Source organism: Macaca fascicularis, chromosome 9, assembly GCF_037993035.2.
Source record: "Macaca fascicularis isolate 582-1 chromosome 9, T2T-MFA8v1.1".
Classification (NCBI taxonomy): Eukaryota; Metazoa; Chordata; class Mammalia; order Primates; family Cercopithecidae; genus Macaca; species Macaca fascicularis.
In genome coordinates, this window is record NC_088383.1 from 5996557 (window position 1) to 6015126 (window position 18570).

The 18570-nt window shown below is 36.9% G+C and overlaps 1 protein-coding gene and 1 non-coding gene across 2 annotated transcripts; one reads left to right on the forward strand and one right to left on the reverse strand.

Moving 5' to 3' along the window:
- Window positions 1-3761: 3761 nt before the first annotated feature.
- On the reverse strand, window positions 3762-3896 carry LOC123566988 (U8 small nucleolar RNA). The gene has a single exon (XR_006689700.2). It is a non-coding gene; the product is annotated as a U8 small nucleolar RNA (small nucleolar RNA).
- An 819-nt stretch (window positions 3897-4715) lies between these two features.
- HSD17B5 (aldo-keto reductase family 1 member C3) lies at window positions 4716-18190 on the forward strand. The gene is made up of 9 exons (XM_045399485.2): window positions 4716-4868; window positions 6666-6833; window positions 7679-7795; window positions 9057-9134; window positions 9579-9701; window positions 12353-12462; window positions 12733-12898; window positions 16097-16179; window positions 17965-18190. Exons 1-9 carry the CDS (start codon window positions 4785-4787, stop codon window positions 18005-18007), a joined length of 972 nt encoding a protein of 323 aa, XP_045255420.2. The 5' UTR covers window positions 4716-4784; the 3' UTR covers window positions 18008-18190.
- The last annotated feature ends 380 nt before the right edge of the window (window positions 18191-18570 follow it).

An 18570-nucleotide genomic window follows, 5' to 3' on the forward strand; every position in this document is an offset into this window, starting at 1 on the left:
CTTCCCTTGACTGCTTTTGTAGTTTCTTTGTGTTTGTTTTTGACCTTCTCATGGATCTTATTGAGCTTTCTTATAATCCATACTTTGAATTCTATAACTGACATTTCTCAGTTTTATTTTGATTAGAGTCCATTGCTGGAGACTTAGTGTAATTTTTTGATGGTAACAAACATTCAGATTTTTTATGGTGCAAGAATTCTTGTACTGGATTTTTTTCTCATTTGGAGAAGCTGAGAGTTCTTGGTTTTGAATTTACATTCATTCCAATGGAATTCTTTTCTCTATTTTTGCTTTATACCTCCGCCCTTGAGGGTATGATTGTAGAGTATCATGAGTACTGTATTTTGGCTTTGCTTCGATAGCCTTATGGCACTTCTGTTGGCAGGTTTTACATTGAGTTGCACAGTTCAATTCACAGGCCAGTAGATGGTACTTATGGGTAAGAGCCAGCTGTGCCAAAGCAGATGGGTATATACTTGATCTTTGTTTACTGTGTGGGGCTTTCTGTTGTTTCAAGTGATGGAATGGACAGTGGAATGATCAGTGCCCTGAGCTTCCTGTTCAGTGTGTGACAGAGACATAGCTGGGTAGAGCTGGAGTAGCTTAATTGCCTGCAAATACCCCAGTGATGAGCACAGGCACCAGCCCAAAGAGAGGTAACTAGAGAAACTTCTGTTGTAAAGCATGAAGGTCTCTGTGGGGGTTAGGAAACTGCACTGGATCAACCACCTGGGTAGTCAGTAACACAATCTGTTTCCCTAATACATCCCTGTCTTGGGCCTTGTGACTCTCAATTCAGATGCACATTGCTGTCTATCTCCAGGTCACAGTGTAGATGAGAGCCATAAAAAAAAAAAAAACTACTGTCCCATAGCTCTCTAAGGAAGTGTTATTGGGGCTGAACCTCTTCACCCAGTTCAATACAGATAGCTTTGTGGCTCTTCTGTAGTGTGATGTGGTAATGCTGCTTCTTCATGGAGATAACAGGAGGGGCTCCACCTTTCAGCACTTCTGTGTTGGTATCAGCTATATTGGTGTCAGCTGGTTGGGTCAGCCTAGTCTCAGGACCACAGGGAAGTGATCACATGCTAGCATTGTTATACTGGGTTGGGCAATTTTCCAATTTCAAATTTCACATTTCCCAGGCCCCTACATGGCGATGGAATGCATGTATGAGGAAAGAAGACTGATGAGTGGCGATGAAATTACAAGAGAAAGTGAAAGACTGTTCTGTCCTAGAAGTCAGATGAAGAAATTGTTTTAAGAAGAAAAGAGTCAAATGCTATTAATAGGACAAGTAAGATAGAGTTTCAACATTGACCATTGGGATTGACTATTGACCTTTCCAAAGTCAAGAATGTTTTGATAGTACGATGGAGGCAAGAGTCAGAATAGTGTGCATTCAACAAAGTGTAGGATGAGAGTAATTAGATACAGAGGGTAGAACATGTTCAAATAATTGGCTGTAAAGGGGACCAGGCAATTGAGCAACTTCCCAAGAAGAAAATGGAGTAAAATGGGGTTATTTTTGTGATGACAGCAAAAATAGCATGCATGTGTGCTCTTAGGAAGAACTTAGCAGAGATAAGAAAACAATTGGTGATGCAGGAGAGAGAGAATGAGAATTGCTGAAATTATATCCAAATTAGTTTTCTGTTCCTGCTGTAATGAATTACCACAAAATGATGGCTTGAAACACCACAAATTAATTTTCTCAAAGTTCTGGAGACTAGAATTCCAAAATCTGGTTAAATGGGCTAACATCAATGTGTCCACAGGCCTAAACATTTATTTTTCAGAACATATCTCTAATGTTAGTAATACATGACTGCAATTACTTTGTCATTTTTTTATGTCTTTAGCTTTTTGTCCTTCATATCCTCATATCCTCAATTAACAATGTTTTTGTGTATGATTTTTAATAATATTTGTATTCCTTTCTCAATTGCTCTTTCATTTTTTCTATAGTTATTTTCTTTGTAGTTACTCTTGGGATGATATACAGCACCCTATAGTTATAACAATCTACTTTGAAAGCAATGCCAATTTAACTGCAATCCTATACAAAATTTGTTCCACAGCTTCGTTTCCACTTCACATTATTGATTTCATGAATTACAAATTTATACATTGTGTACATGTTAACACAGATTTATGCTTACTTGTACATATTTGTATTTTAAATATTGAAGAAGTGTAGAATATAACCAAACTTTCAAAAATATTTATTTTCACATTTTGCCATATGTATACCTTTACTAAAGGGCTTCATACTTCTATATGGTTTCAGGTTGCTGTCTAAAATTATTTTATTTTAAGCTGAATTAGTCCCTTTACCATTTCTTGCAAAGCAAATATAACGGCAATGGACTCTTGTAGCTTTTATCTCACATTGTCTTAATAACTTTCTAATTTAAAAAAATAATTTTTGCCAAATATAGATCTCTTGGTTGGCAGTTTTATTTTTACCACATTAAATGTATTACCTATTATGTTCTTCAAATTGTCTAATAAAAAAAGTCCATTGATCATCTTGAACAGAATTTATTGTTCTGTACATAATACAAAGTTTTGTTTCTCCTGCTGCTTTTAAGATAGTCTATTTGCTGTTAGCTTTTAGAGTTTTATTTTAATGGATGTGGACCTACATCTCTATCTGAACTCCAATTAAGTTGTTCACATGTTTAGATTCATGTCTGCTGCCAATTTGAGAACTTTTTGATGATTGTTTTCACCACATAATCTCTCCACCCCCATAGGCTCATGTTTCTCCTTCTCAGAATCCAATGCCATGTATACTACTTGGCTTAATGTTGTCCTATAAGCCCTTTAGGGTCTGTTCACATCTCTTTACTCATTTTTTTTTTTTGCCTTAGACTCAAGGATGTAAAATATCTTATCCCTAAACATGTAGATTATGTCTTCATTCTGCTCAAATTGCTGTTGAAATCCTCTAGTGAGTTTTTCAATTCAGTTATACTGTTCAGCTCCAAAATTTGTTTGGTTTACTTTTTGTAATTTCTACATCATTATTGATATACTCATTTTTCCATATATGCTTTTCCCAATTTCCTGTAGTTCTATTTCCATATTTTAATTGGAAATTTTTATCATATTTAAGACACTTTTTTAAAAACCTTTCTCTACTAATTTCAGTGCTCTTCAAGAATAATTTCTGTTAATTCATTTTCTTTCTTATAATGGATTGTGTTTTCCAGCTTCTTTGTATACCTTGTTATTTCATTTAATTGCGCATTTCAAAAAATAGACATTTTTCCCACTCTATATAGATTTGTTCTGTGTCATGATGATTATCAAATAATATGCTTGGTATGTTCTTAGTCTTAGCATAAGCCCAACATAAAACCCTAAGGCCTTGTCTGCTCTTTTCTGAACATGTATCTGCCTGGACTGTGTGTGCCCTTTATTAGCTCCCCAAATACCTACTGGCTTTTGAATAGCTTACTGTTTCAAAAATTCACACCCCAGCTTCCCCTCAATGGGTTAGATGGACTATTCCACGTCTCTTCACCTAATCTCTTGCCCTTGGCATCAAACTACATTTCTACTCAGCCCCCCCATAAATAAATAAGTTTATTTTAGTCAATTTCAGATTACTTCTTGATGCATCCATGAGACAAGTAGGGGCCTTTTGATCTACCATGTTGCTGAAAAGCTTTCAATGATTTTATATTATATTGTATCAATGTATAATCATTTACCTATTTCTCAACTTACTTTTTGGTTATTGTTTGAGGAAAAGTAAATAGAAGCAATCAGGGCATTGAAAGTTCTGACAGCTCCAAGATGTTAATAATGTATTGTGCAAACTACATTCGTCATGTTCTAATCTGCCCTCCAAAGAAGGAACAAGTGAAAACTATCCCATATGAAAATTATTCATGCATTTATATATAATTAATTTCCAGTTTTTCTTTACAAATAATGTTTAACAAGATGGAAAATTATGTAAAATAGTTATCAGTTTTTTGGCTAGTTACTTCATGATAGTCTCTAATAAACCTGGTTGAAGAACAAATACTATTAAGGCACTGCTTGCATATATTAAATGATGTCCAAACTCCAAACACTGTTAATAATTAACACTCCAAGAAAAACTGCATAGAATTTCTTTTTTATTTGCACCCTCATGAGGATTACAGCTTTATCAGGACTGCACCTTTATCAGAAATGAATCTTTCTCTTACAATGCAAAGAAAGAAAAATCAAAATAAATTTTCTGATTGAAAATGTAAAAAGGGAAATATTTTTACAGTTTTAACTTTAAGTTTTTATTGAGGGCCAACAATTTTTAAAATTTTCATTAGTCATTCCTTTAAATTATGTGTATGTGAGAGAAAGATGTAAGATGGTTAATTATTTCAAAAGATGCAATATAAAGAAGGGGCATTATCATGGCATAAACAAAAGAAGTATTTGTAGCTGGAGGTTTTTATAGTCTAACATATGGTTGCTATTTGTTCTATAAATATTTTTTAATAATTTAAGTAATATAGAGATTTCAAATAGAAAATACTTCAGATAAAAATTAATGTTTAATACCATATATTATAATAATTTACTTAGGAATTATCTTTGATAAGAAACAAGTGAACTGGATGAAATTTTCTCCACAGACCGTATAAGACTGCCTATGTACCTCCTCCTACATGTCATTGGTTAACCATTAGTCCGTTTGCAGGGGGCCATTTCCTGCTCATTGCTTTTGTAATCTCTGAGGGGAAGAAGCAGCAAACATTTGCTAGTCAGACAAGTGACAGGAAATGGATTCCAAACACCAGCGTGTGAAGCTAAATGATGGCCACTTCATGCCTGTATTGGGATTTGGCACCTATGCACCTCCAGAGGTAAGAATAATTTCTTTTAGTTTTGAGATTTCAAAAGAATAAACCTAGTAGACATGAAACCCATCTTGGGTTGTAAGGTTCGTGTTCCTGCCTTACTTTGAATGACTCACAGGTCTAGGTTTCCTAGGCTAGAAGAAAACAAGTAGTCAATCCTTGTTCAGCACTGAGGTCCGTTCCTATGGTCACGTACTGCTTATTTTTAGTTTGTGCACTGTTTCTTCTGTTCGTGTCTACTTCCCAGCTTGGCAGAGTATGTCAAACTCAGCATCGAAGAACAGTGTCCGTCAGCTCCCTCTGGTGGAAATTAATTGCAATAGGAGTGATTTCTCTGTTTTTATAACTGAAGAAATCTTTCCTTCTTCCAAGAACATACGATCCAGAGAAATATTTATAGTAAAAATTACTGGATATAGTGTTTACAAAACTGTTGGCAGAGTATCATTATTCCGATGGGCGTTAGTGAGCACCACCCAGTATTACTGGGCCTGGACTAGAGTTTCCACTGTACTACTTTCACTTTAAAAAAAAACTTCCTGAAAGAAAAAATACAACCTCATTTTAAGTAAAATTTAGAACCTAACAAAGGAAAGTCTAAATTCTTAGTCCTTTTTTGTATGCATCATATTTGTATCAAAGTGGTAGGAGCGGTCTTATGACACAAAAATGAACAAAATGGATACCTAATTTTCGAGATAGAACTACTGGAAGAAAACTTGTATCCCAAGACTGTCCTCAGGCTACTAAATGTGTGATAGGGACTAATTATCGAAATTTGAGTCTCACTTTATCAATAAGTTGTAATGATCTACAAGGATACATTTGCTAGACCATTGACAAAAATGGTTTAATTTTTAATATAAATTGGCATGGTCTGGAAGTGAAAATAAGGACACCACTGAAGCGGCAGCCTTGGTAAACCTTTGAGTTAGTATCTAGTTCCTTGTAATTTCAACGAAAAAAGAAAGCTTCTTAAATACATGTAAAAATGGAAAACAGTTTATATTTTTGTCATTAAAAAATACCCTTCAAATCTTTATCCAAATTTGGTCAATAAGTCAGTAATTTTAAATTTCACTGGAATTCTATCTTTCCTGAAAGAAATAGCCTTATTTTTTTATGGCAGAAAGGTACCTTACTAAATTCTTACAGATTTCGGTGAATTTTTAATGTATAAACCGATATCCTCAGAGTATAAGTGTTCAGTTCTGTTGTGTAGCCAGAATGGCTGTGCAGAAAAGACTTAACATAATAGACTACTATTCACAGATGCATTATTTCCCATGTGAACCCTAGTCGGGTCGGTGTAACTAGCATCCAGTCAAAATCTCAAGAACTGAGACACCAAATAACATCTCTTGTAGACAGCATTTCCCAAATATGATGTTGGAGGAAGTCTGAGTGAACGTTCTGTGTAATATCACTGGGAGAGAACTCATATGAGCTTGAACTATTTCCCTTCCATACTCTGTGTGATTTTTACCATGTATAATATCACTATATTAAAAAATAATTAGGACTATTTGAGTCCTGTTAACTTTTCCAACAAATCACTGAATCTGAGGATGTTGTTTGGTACCTCCATAATAGTGATCAACCAGAGATTTCCTGGGACTGAAGGTGTTTCTGGGATGCTCAACCTTTATTACTAACCAGGAAAGACTCAGGCAAACTGAGATGGGATTTTCACCCAACATACAGACAGGAGGAAAAGCTGATTCTTGTAAAAGTCAATGCTTGTGCCCGAACTACCTCTCAGCCACACTGATCACCAGATACTACCTTTGGTTGCTTCTCCAGGTTCCCAGAAGTAAAGCTTTAGAGGTCACAAAATTGGCAATAGAAGCTGGGTTCCGCCATATAGATTCTGCTCATTTGTACAATAATGAGGAGCAGGTTGGACTGGCCATCCGAAGCAAGATTGCAGATGGTACTGTGAAGAGAGAAGACATATTCTACACTTCAAAGGTACTGTGCCTATGATGAGCTTGTGTGCACATGTATTTAATGTGATTATGTGAAGATGACAATTCTATGACTGGATCAGTAGTTGCAGGTGAATTTTGCTTCTGGGTTCAAATGTATTCACACACATTCACATATTAAAACTGAAATCAAACTCAGGGAATGATGATCACTTTTCATTTTGACTGCATTCCAATTTATGACCTGAAAGTCCCTTTACTTTTTTGAGCTCCAGCTGCCATCAGTGTGATTTGACATGCGGTATAGAATCACAGAGAACGATAATCATGCTATGGTTTTTCTTATCCCCTGGGTAATTTTCTAAGATTTCTTATTATTCTCTCAACTGCTATCTTTATCAGTGAGATAGAAAGCAAAATAAGAATGCTGTGGGAGTATTAAATAATAGATACTGAAATTGTCCTAAATTATGTCCAGCATAGTGAACATGTTCAAAACTTGTTTTACCCCCATTTTAGGTTGCTTTAGTTTCTAAGCAACATAAATAGCTATTCTTAAGCATTGGGTTGAATGGATAGAAGAATTAGACTGTTAAAATGAGTTGTAAACTCTACCGAAGATAATTCAGGTAACAGCATGGTTGTTAATTTTTACATTTTAAGAATTTACTCCTATTATTCAGTAGATGTACAAACTATACATCCAACATATAATAAAGTTCATAAGAATAGATCAGAGCCAAAGGAATCATGAGAAGGAAGAGAATATGTTTGCCAGTGGTCATAAATTTTGAAGCAGTAGGAAAATGTCTAATTATTAGATGGCACAAACTAATAAGATTTGTTCAATATTCATTCAAAATCACCTCCATTCTTTAACCTCTGCAGCTTTGGTCCACTTTTCATCGACCAGAGTTGGTCCGACCAGCCTTGGAAAACTCGCTGAAAAAAGCTCAATTGGACTATGTTGACCTCTATCTCATTCATTCTCCAGTGTCTCTAAAGGTATACAGTTTGAGTATGAGCATAAAATTGCACTTCTGCTGTCATTATAAACATTGTTTATATGGATAGTTGAACAGAGCTTTTTCTTAGGAGGATGTAGGGATTATTACATGGAAGAAGAACCGTAAGTATAACACCTAATTTCCTTTCTTTTGAGTAAATTTTGAATCCTACTTCTCTAATGCACACCTACAAGAGAAGAGAGAACAGCAACCTCAAAGCCTCTTCTTCGAAAACTTGAGGAAATTACAATAGTCTTTTTCAAGGCACTGTCTTAGTTATGGCTTTTGAGTCCATCTCTTGGGATGTCACAGACACAGAGTTTCATGCGTTGTGATGCCCAACAAAACTGCTGCACGTGTGGTACACAATGAGTTTCCACCATCTCTCCCCATTTGAAGCTGAAGCAGATTTGGCAGAAGCCACTATGCATGGTTCTTAAATTAGAAACCCTTAATGTGGACTTGCAAAGCTTTATTATTCTGCTGCCTCTTCTTTCACAATAGAGTTTGAAGCTGTATTTAGCCATGAATTACTGTGTAGTGTATAACTTTTGATTTAAAGTTACAGGAAACTACTGAGGCTAGTTAATGCGAAAGAGTTTACTGAGTTATGTAAAATGGGAAGTCAAAGACATGGCTACATTTAAGGATATGAAATAGTCTACAAAAATGTATCATTTGTCTATTCTTACCTCTAAACTCCAACACTTTTTTTTATTATTGTTGACCCAAACTTTTTCATTGGTGGCGATTATGGCTTTGGAGCGGTTCAAGGCTCATGGTCATCACCCTAAGAGAGCTCCTCTGGGTCTCCCAACTTCTGCTGACCCTGTGTGATTCACAGTCCTGCCCATAGACTATCAAATCTTCAGTTGATCTGATAATCCCACCAGGTACAAAAGTACTATCCACTATTTTTGGATATCAAGGTATTTCCAAATCAAAGAGAGGTACTTCAACCGAGGAAATTATAAAGGCAGAATAAAATGACATAAGTCAACTATGAAACTTGATTAAGATGTAGAAAATGGTCCTTTTCCATACATATAACATTTGTAAGAGATTAGAGGAAGCTTGTCTCCTGAATACATTCCTTACACCTTCATATGTAAAACACATAGCACACATCACTTTCTGGAGCATTGTACCACCTACCACCTGTCTCATGGAGGATGAGTGTCCTTAAAGGTATCTGGGATCACAGCTATGGGTGGGGAAATTAATTTGTGACATCATTAAAATGACTGCTTCTATTTCAGCCAGGTGAGGAACTTTCACCAACAGATGAAAATGGAAAACTAATATTTGACATAGTGGATCTCTGTACCACTTGGGAGGTGAGTGCTTGGCGGAGAGGACACAGAGAAGGATGACAAAAAGAGAAAGTCTCTTTCCCAGATTCAATAGGAGAGAATGGAATAGGCACCATTAGATCTAGAAATTCAGAAACTACAAGAGTAGTTTTGGTGAGATGAAGGGAAAAACACATAAGAGGAATGTTTAGAGAGTGGGGCACAAGACTTGGGGGAAAAGAGAACAGGAATCTCTTTCCTTGCCTGTGCGTTAATCTATCCAGTTTCGTAAGGAAGAGATAGAAATTCTTACTCTTGCTGCCACTATCTTCTTCCCCTATTTGCTATTTGAATTTTTCTCTTCTTGACAATCACTGCTAGCTATTTTCATTGTCATATTTTGAAAGTTGTTGTTCTCACACTTCTGTCTTGCATTTATCATGATAAGCCAGCTGCACAAATAATTCCTCACAACCCCTTTCTCCCCAGGCCATGGAGAAGTGTAAGGATGCAGGTTTGGCCAAGTCCATCGGGGTGTCAAACTTCAACCACAGGCAACTGGAGATGATCCTCAACAAGCCAGGACTCAAGTACAAGCCCGTCTGCAACCAGGTGAGCTCCCTTGGCCTCCTCTCCTTTCGGTTCTTCATGCCCCTCTTCCTGTCCTATTGCCAAATATCTGTTTGTTTTGTCCCACTTATCTTTGTGAAGCAGAAGATTCTAGAGAGCAAAGCTTCTGTCAAGAAAGGCATGAAGATTTCTTATTTGTACCCTGCTTAGAAAAGTATTAGGGAAAAATTGGAATGAGTTCAATGTCGAATGGTGTGTAATATTTAGGGGAGGTCCATTTGATCAAGGAGGCCTGGAATCATCAATTAGAACTCAAGGAAAGGTGGACTTACCTCTAAGCTATGAAAGATGACCAGGGTGAAGGTGATTTGGAGGGAATGGTGTATAGATATGAAGCTATGAAAAGATGAAATGAGCTGTACATAAATAGAGTTAGAATAAGAGAAGAGAGGTACTAGGGGTTTACATGGAATTTGGATGCCTGAATGCCTCTTCTTGATATTTCAAGAATTCTTGACCAGGGGCATAAATATACTAAAAATTGGCTGCAGACAATGAAGGTCATCCATGTCAGAAAGCGAAAAATTAGGCTGGGCGCGGTGGCTCACGCCTGTAATCCCAGCACTTTGGGAGGCCAAGGCAGGCGAATCACCTGAGGTTGGGAGTTCGAGACCTGCCTGACCCACATGGAGAAATCCCTTCTCTACTAAAAATACAAAAAATCAGCTAGGTGTGGTGGCACATACCTGTAATCCTAGGTACTTGGGAGGCTGAGGCAGGAGAATCGCTTGAAGCTGGGAGGCAGAGATTGTGGTGAGCCAAGGTCATGCTATTGCACTCCAGCCTGGGCAACAAGAGTGACACTCCGTCTCAAAAAAAAAAAAGAAAGAAAAATTACCTGTTTATGGAAATAACTGTTCACAGTGGATGAAATCAACACTGAGGAACTTTAGCAGAACATAGACCAGACCTATCATTGCCTGTATCTTAGTCTGCTACTTCTCTTTGGGGTCTGTCATCCAATCAATTGTTTAAACACATCTATCCTATGCATGGTTTTTTCATAGCTTAGGAATAAGTCCTTTTTTTCCCCCTGTGTTATTGTTGATTCCAGGGCTCCTTGATCAAATTGACTTCCCCCAAATGTCACAAAAAAATTCAAAAGTAAAGTCACTCTACCTTTTTACTAATTTACACTTTTGTATTCTTACTTTTATACAACCTAGAGCCAATGAGTAAAGATCTACAATTGAAATATGAAGTATATAAAATTTGTGAACGTGGCATAATGATACAGTTCCATTATATTAAAATAGAAACATTAAGAAAATTAATGCGGTTTTAATATTATTCCTTCAATTTTTTTATGACAATTTTCAAACTTTCAGAAAATTTGATAAAAATAATCCACCATTCAACATTATCATTTATATTCAAAATTGTTAACACTTTGCCACATTGCCAAATATTTATGGCAAATATTTATGTGGGTATATCTGCATAAATACATATAATATTTTCAAAACCTCTTCAAAATAAATTGGAAAGATGACAATTCACCTCTACAGGCCTAAATATTATGTCACAGAACTGAAGATATTCTTCCAGTTACAGTATAATTATTGTATCTAAGAAAACTAACTGCAATGCCCTCATGTCGTTTAACATCCAGTCTATATTTGAATTCCCATTGTTTAATGGAAATGTCTTTTATGGCACTCCCTTTTAAAACAGGATGGAAATGAGTTGTGAGATGATCTGTTCTTTATAATCATATGTTTTCCATTCAGCAATTACTAATAATCCACTGGGTGATAATTCTCGACAGAAGAAGTCATATTCCATGACAAATGTTTACATACGATTGTGTACATATCACTAATATTTTTGTATTTTATGGTTATTATTGTATTTATTATTTTTTGGAGTTTTTAGATAATCATTTTCAATTTTAAAAACTTATTTAACTATTCGTATGTGACGTTTTACTATGAAAAAAAATCTTTCACCAAATCAAAATGAAGAACAAATATTCCTCAAAGACAAAGTACAAGTTTAATACTTTCCTCTAAATATCAATTTCCTGATAAAGAAATTACTGTAATAACCACCAATGGTAGAGGCAAATTATTTTGTTCTTTCTTGCTCTCTCATTATCTCCCTCAGTACTATGGACTTGGACATTTTTCCTTAAGATTTTTAATTAATTTTATTAATTTTTGTTAGTGCTTATTCTTACCCAATGGGTAAATTTTTTTCTTGATGCTGAAATCTATCTAAACATCACCAGTGACATTTCTTTGAAAGTAGTGCTTTTGTCTTTCAGACTTGCCCCCATGAGTCCTTGACCAAATTCTTGCTTTCTGGCACAATCTGATGCCAAAGGCTCTAAGAATCTTACTGTATCCCAGATATGGAATTTGTTACATCTCCTTCTAGTTATCAAAGGTCTTTGGAAGCCAGGATCTGCTTCATAGATGAACTTCTGTTCAGAAATGGCATTTCTATTTATACTTTTAGGAGATATGGATATAAAATGTATTTCTATGAAAAAGATTATTACTTGACAATAATATCCTTAGCTCAGATATAATACTATACTGATTATTATTCAGCTTCTTCACTTTCACCTTTTTTATATTAACACAATTATTTCATATAAATTGATGCTTCTCTCTTTTGGTCAACTGCAGGTAGAATGTCATCCGTATTTCAACCAGAGTAAATTGCTAGATTTCTGCAAGTCAAAAGATACTGTTCTGGTTGCCTATAGTGCTCTGGGATCTCAGCGAGACAAACGATGGTAATAAAACACAATGGGACCTTTACATAAACCTCCATTTTGCAGAAAATGTTTTAGGCAGAGCATCCTCCGTTTCCTGTAGTCTCAAGTGGCTCAGAGAGAGGAGAGAACTGCATTTCTGATGAGATCTCAGATGATGCTAATGGTGGTGCTTGGGGGCCTCGCTTGAGCAGCTCTGGTGCAGAGTGGACAACGTAGTCTGTTTAGGGAACCGCTTAACAAACTCTATCCCCAGCCTCAGGGCTTCAGCATTTCCGCCTTTCCTTCCAGGGTGGACCAGAACTCCCCGGTTCTCTTGGAGGACCCAGTCCTTTGTGCCTTGGCAAAAAAGCACAAGCGAACCCCAGCCCTGATTGCCCTGCGCTACCAGCTGCAGCGTGGGGTTGTGGTCCTGGCCAAGAGCTACAATGAGCAGCGGATCAGAGAGAACGTGCAGGTGAGGAGCCGGGCTGTGGCCCTCAGGGCTGCTGCACAGTGTCGTTCACATGTGTGGTTCTTGTAAGGCTCTCAGGACACCCTTGGGCCAGCCCCATTTCCCTGTATTTCCTACATGAACGCTTTGTGTGCATCATAAGGGTTTCTTCTACTCTACCACGGCAGATGCAGCACAGGTAGAGAGAATTAGGATGGAACCAAAAAAAAAAATGGAGATTTTTTTAATTTCAGCATTAAGTTGACAATCTACTCTGCATCCCTGCACCAGGAACATCATTTTTTCATGTTGTTGTTTGGTTTTGGTGTTTGTTGTTGTTGTTGTTGTTTGTTTGTTTGTTTTGAGACGGAGTCTCGCTCTGTCGCCCAGGCTGGAGTGCGGTGGCGCGATCTCGGCTCACTGCAACCTCCACCTCCCAGGTTCACGCCATTCTCCTGCCTCAGCCTCCCGAGTAGCTGGGACTACAGGCGCCCGCCACCATGCCCGGCTAATTTTTTGGTTTTTTGTTTTTTGTTTTTTGTTTTTTTTAGTAGATATGGGGTTTCACTGTGTTGGCCAGGATGGGGGTTTGGGGGGTTTTTTGAGACAGAGTATCTCTCTGTCTCCCAAGCAGGATGATTCTCCTGCCTCAGCCTCCCGAGTAGCTGGGATTACAGGCGCCTACCACCACGCCTGGCTAATTTTTGTAACTTTAGTAGAGACGGTGTTTCGCCATGTTGGCCAGGCTGGTTCCAAACTCCTGACCTCAGGCGACCCACCTGCCCTGGCCTCCCAAAGTGGTATTACAGGCGTGAGCCACCTCTCCTGGCCTCCTCTTCATGTTCTGAAATGAGGAGTTGCATTAGGTGTTCTTTAGTCTACCAATCATTGTGGAATTTTTATTTCCATTTCTTTGTACACTCAGTTAAAATGTCACATATTTCATCACTTGAAGTTTTCTGTTTGTGTACTGCCTGTTTAAGTCTTTGACTATTAGTTGTTTGTCTTTTTTTTAAGTCTAGGAGACCATAATTATACTATTAAATAGAGTTGTTAAACAAATCACCCTCAACATAGGGGTTTAAGATGAAAACCACTTATTTGCTCAGGATTCTCTAGTTAGAAAATTAGCATGGCCTCAGCCTGAACTTAGTCAAGTTCTGTTCTTGGCTGGGCTCTCTCTCACGTGTTTGCAGGACAACCACATAGCTCTGCTTCAAGATGTCAATGGGACATTTGTCTGGGTGCCATTTTCTCCTCCATATAGTTCAACCTCCAGCCATCCAGTCCAGACTTCACCTCACCGCATGGCATGATCCCAAGGCAGTGAGTGGACATGTGCAAAAGCCTTTTCATGTCTAGGCTCAGGGTTGCCACACCATTGCTTCTGGCAAATCTTACCCACTAATGCAAGTTACAGGACAGGCCAGACTCAAGGGATGGGTAAATAGACACCACCACTTACTGGAAGGCACTAGAAATTCATATAACCAAGCAAGTGGATACAGGGACATGTGACTGGAGGGAGTATTTCTTATTAATCTATCTCATATATATGACTGATTAATATATGATGGATTACTATATATGTGATAGGTTAATCTATATGATGGAATGATACATATATTATAGTTTAATAAGATATATACGATAGATTACACATACTCTATGTACATATATATATTTCAGGTATTACTCCTTTAGAGATATAGATGTATTATTGAAGTAAAATGTCGTTACGTTTTCATGGACAAACGTCGCTACATTTCGTGTAGTTAAATTATTCATGCCTCTTTCCTGTGGTTGATGAGTGGCATATCTTTTCTTATATTGGGAACGTGACAATCTTTTAATGTTATCTTGCAAAATTGGTATTTCTCTTTACTTATAAATTAGTTGTAAATTCAAATGAATTTCTTTTTCAATGTAAAATAAAAATCCAAATATGCACATGGAATTTCTAAATTGATATCAAAGCGTCCCACCAACAATTATTGAAAAGCATTCACATTTGCTCACACGTCTTGATTTTTTACCTCTACCATAAATGAAACATTCACAAATAATATCCTGCCTCTCTTTTGTCTTCAATTGACTTACTTTTCTGTACTGTCTAAATAGTGAAAGGTCTTGCTACCAGAATGGTACAACTTTTATTCTAACGCTTTATTTTATTTGATAATATTTTGATTATTCTTGACTATTCTGTTTTATGAAATTTTGAAACATCAGCATCCATGAAAGAGTACATACTTTAGTCTTTGGTTGATATTGTAATGAAACCGCAGCTCAATGTGAAAAGAACTGACTTTGTGACAATATTGAGACTTTCAACCCATGATGAATTTCCAGCTATTTAAATGGCCTTTTAATATATATTTCATTAATTTTGTAACATTCTCCATTAAACCATATGTATATATTTTCAAATATTTATCCATAGAATACTGAAAATTATTAGAATCTCTTGATAGTGTTTTCCTTTTTTGTGGATTTTCTAATGTATAAAAATGTTAAAAGAAAAATGTAGTGAACACCTTTAACCTGGACTCATTAATTGTTAACTTGTTAATGCTTTTTATTCTCTCTCTCTCATTCTCTGTATCACTATTACAGAGTGATTTATTCAATTTATAGATTTATTCAATTCAATGTGTTAGCAATTAGTGACATCTTCTTGATATTTAAAGTCTCTCAAATTTAGAGAGTGAGATACACTTCAAGCCTGTATCTGTTTCCTTTAAACGTGAAATTGTTAGTATTTAGACAATTCCTGCCTTGAATTATGTTGAAAACAAATGTTGTTTGCATTATACCTGTTTATTAAAGAGATATAGAAATTCAACAATGTCTATCAAACTTACTACATAATCTTACGTTATTTAAAAATTTGCCTCTAGATTCTTATGGGTCTTCTAAGTATATGACCCTATCATGTGTGCACAATGTCAGCTCTGTGTCCTCTCCATTTTCTGTTGAGATTTTCTCTTTGTCTGTAGTGTTGTGCAGTTTCAATATATAATAACTAGGAATGGATTTCTGCTTATTTTTCATGTGATATTCATTGACCACCTGAGTGTTTAGAGATGACTTCTATAACTGTTTAAAACTTACCAATATTTTAAGTATTGTCTCTGCACCCAACTGTCTAATACACTTGTGGGTTCACAATTGGCAATTATGCAATCTAAAAATAATCAAAATTTTTTATTTCTGTGATAGGTTTTTGAATTCCAGTTGACTTCAGAGGACATGAAAGCCATAGATGGCCTAAACAGAAATCTCCGATATTTTAACAGTGATAGGTAAGTTTCCTTTGTAAATGAGTGACCTAATTTAGTTTTGGAGAAGAAACGTAGGATGGGTGTTGAGCGTGACCTCCATACCAGAGGGACGGAGGCCAATGTGAGTCAGAAGTGAGACAGGAGCTTTCTGGAACTCTCCTGCTGGATTCACTCCAGAGCTCTGTTCTCTGGCAGTCTGAGTGGACAGAGATCAGCGTGGGTCAACCTGTGCCTCTGCTCTCCTGATTCCATGGCACTTTTCAGAGCAGCCCACATCATTGCCAAATCTGCACCTTCCGTGCAGGCCTGGTGTTTCTACCACTGGACATGCTGTGGATACTGCCCATGTCACCTCATGAGATGTTTCCAAATCTGTGCTCATATCACATTCTCCCAAACCTGCTCAGCTCCTTATCAAACCAAAACCATTTCCATCAACTTTGTGGTCCAGGTGCCAATTCCCACCTCCTTCATATGGAATTGCTTGCTAGATCCTGTCAATTCAGCATCTGTTATTATTTCAAATGTTTTTCCTCCTTCTCCTTGCATGTTTGTTCATGCCCGAAACTCTGCTTTTGCCTCCAGAAAGGCTTCCTTAGGGAGTGAATAGGAGCGCTTGTCCTTGACTTCCTGCAATATGGAGATCTCAAGGCAGAGAATTTTTTAAAAATTAAAACCAAAAAAAAAGTGTGGAGGCAGAAGCTCCATTGTTGTATATAATTTGTAGCCAATAAAAGATCTTTACTACTCCTTCATGGTCTAAGGTTCTAGGATTCACAGACGGTCATTCATGTATGAGGGAAAAGCAGGAAGTTATGGCCGGGCACAGTGGCTCATGCCTATAATCCTCGCACTTTGCGAGGCCGAGGTGGGTGGATTGACTGAGGTCAGGAGTTTGAGACCAGCCTGGCCAACATGGTGAAACCCTGTCTCTACTAAATATACAAAAATTAGCCAGGCATGGTGACACTTACCTGTAATCCCAGCTACTTGGAAGGCTGAGGCAGGAGAATCGCTTGAACCCAGGAGGCAGAGGATGTAGCAGTGAGCTGAGATCACACCACTGCACTCCAGCCTGAGTGACACAGTGAGGCTCCATCTCAAAAAAAAAAAAAAAAAAGCAGGAAGCTATGTAACTGCTGGCAGTGGAGATTTTAACAAGTGATAGGGTGAGATAGTGTTTGAAAAAGCCTAAGCACTATGGCCCTTCATAAGTGCTTAAAAATTGGTAGATTGTTAATTTTTTTTGGTTTAGAGGAAAATAAAGAATAACAAAGGAAATGATATAAAAGAAAGGAAGAATAGCGAGCATCAGTAATTCTTATCAATTAAAAATGTAATAAGATGGCATTTATCTGTTACTTTATATTTCATGTTATTTCTATATAAGAATTTTTTAATGCATTGTAGCTCCTTGGATATTAGACTTCATATCATATACAACAATTTCCATTTCTGAATCTTACAAAATATACTGCATACAGTAGGCTGGAGAGGTAATAAGTAAAGAAAATATAATCAGAGTATCTCTTTGCTCTGCTGACAGATGTACAGGAATATGCTTGAATATTTGACTTTGTGTGTTTTACGTGTTAACTTCCAGAGAAGGGAATATGATTAATTTATTATTTTGAAAATACATATATTATGAAGCCATGTTCATAAAGGGAAGAAAGGCAGATTCTACAACTAGTCAGAAAATAAACTTCTTCACATTCACACTAATGACAGCTTCCTAGAAATCACTTTACTACTCCCCTAGTAATGGAGTCATTGCATTCATATTATACATTATTCTCTTTTCAGTCTCGCTAGCCACCCTAATTATCCATATTCAGATGAATATTAACATGGAGGGCTTTGCCTGAAGTCTACCAGAAGCCGTGCGTGTGGATGGTGATGCAGAGGATGTCTGTATGCTGGTGACTGGACCCATCGCCTCTACTTAAATCCATTCTGCTTAGCGACTTCAGTCAACCAGAGCTAAATCCACAGGCCAGAAAGACAATAAATTTTTATCATGTTGAAATAATTGAATTTTTTTTCCCACAGATTCTTTACCTACTCTGTTCTGTTAAGAAAGTGGCCATCAGAGAAATGCAAATCAAAACCACAATGAGATACCATCTCACACCAGTTAGAATGGCGATCATTAAAAAGTCAGGAAACAACAGGTGCTGGAGAGGATGTGGAGAAATAGGAACACTTTTACACTGTTGGTGGGATTGTAAACTAGTTCAACCATTATGGAAAACAGTATGGCGATTCCTCAAGGATCTAGAACTAGATGTACCATATGACCCAGCCATCCCATTACTGGGTATATACCCAAAGGATTATAAATTATGCTGCTATAAAGACACATGCACACGTATGTTTATTGCAGCACTATTCACAATAGCAAAGACTTGG

Excerpts from the sequence above, each read along its gene's own strand:
- HSD17B5 (XM_045399485.2), top strand. The coding sequence starts at position 4,785 with ATGGATTCCAAACACCAGCGTGTGAAGCTAAATGATGGCCACTTCATG. Across the intron at positions 4,869-6,665 it reads GCACCTATGCACCTCCAGAG|GTTCCCAGAAGTAAAGCTTT; the intron begins GTAAGAATAATT and ends TTGCTTCTCCAG. Across the intron at positions 7,796-9,056 it reads ATTCTCCAGTGTCTCTAAAG|CCAGGTGAGGAACTTTCACC; the intron begins GTATACAGTTTG and ends CTTCTATTTCAG.